This window comes from Cynoglossus semilaevis, unplaced genomic scaffold (assembly GCF_000523025.1).
Source record: "Cynoglossus semilaevis isolate Cse_v1.0 unplaced genomic scaffold, Cse_v1.0 C19088070, whole genome shotgun sequence".
NCBI lineage: Eukaryota > Metazoa > Chordata > Actinopteri > Pleuronectiformes > Cynoglossidae > Cynoglossus > Cynoglossus semilaevis.
The window spans coordinates 1-912 of record NW_007587106.1 but is presented as its reverse complement, the minus strand read 5'-3'; the positions used below and the strand labels follow the sequence as shown (position 1 = coordinate 912).

The 912-nt window shown below is 49.8% G+C and overlaps 1 protein-coding gene across 1 annotated transcript; it reads right to left on the bottom strand.

Moving 5' to 3' along the window:
• Nucleotides 1-152: 152 nt before the first annotated feature.
• LOC103399305 (C-1-tetrahydrofolate synthase, cytoplasmic-like) lies at nucleotides 153-907 on the bottom strand (the record flags this gene model as incomplete). The annotated part of the gene is made up of 3 exons (XM_008338005.2): nucleotides 153-341; nucleotides 436-543; nucleotides 755-907. Coding segments are annotated over 3 exons (435 nt in total), but the record flags the coding sequence as incomplete, so codon positions are not given.
• Nucleotides 908-912: the final 5 nt, after the last annotated feature.

Here is a 912-nt window from a genome sequence, read left to right as displayed (position 1 = left end):
CCCACATTCTTTAGTTAAAAAAAAAAAAAATTTATTAATAAATAAATGAAAGAATGTTAAACTTCCATCCGGTTCCTTACTCTGCGGTTTGGCAGTTGAACACAGTAAACAAACACACCTAGATGGCTCCAGGCCTCGGAGCCAACACAGTAAAGCCACTGTTTGGTTCAACATGAATGACAACATACCGTGCCGACGAGTGGAAACAAAAAGCCAGCGCCCACGCTCGCTCGGATGTCCCTGATTGGCAGCGTGAACCCCGTGGGCACGCCCTTTTTGTCTGCCTCGTGAGAGAGGGATAAATGTGTCTTGGCCATGCAGATGGGCAGATGGCCAAAACCCTGGGGGCAGGAGAGGACACGGCGGCGAGGGCTTAGTGTGGTATTTACAAGACAAAGGGACTCCGCAACAGACGCTGACCAACAGACTACTGACCTGTTTGGTGTAGAGCTCCACCTTGTGTTGGGCCTCCGGGAGCAGCTCGATGTCGTCCGCGCCGTAGATCTTCTGGGCAATTGTTCTGATCTTGTCAGCAATAGACAGCTGAGGAAAAAGACAGAGTCATCAGCGTAGATGATCAGTCTAAAATGAATGCTTTAAAGAAAATAAAAAAATTCTTAGCAACAGTGCTACATAAACATAATTTATGTTTAACTGTGAAGTGATTCGTTTTTTAACTTCTCGATGTGTAATTAAATGATCTTGAAGACAGAGGGCGGCGCTACAGGAGTGACGTCACCGGGCGATAACACACCTCCAAATCATAGAGGAACTTGAACTGGCTGGGGGTCACAGAGGCCCTCTGGACAGCCTGACCCAAAGCCACTGCCCCGGCGCCACCCTCAGCCCAGTGGGAGCAGCGCACGGCATCGAACGCCCCGGCGGCTTTAGCCACGCTGCAGACCAGGTCCA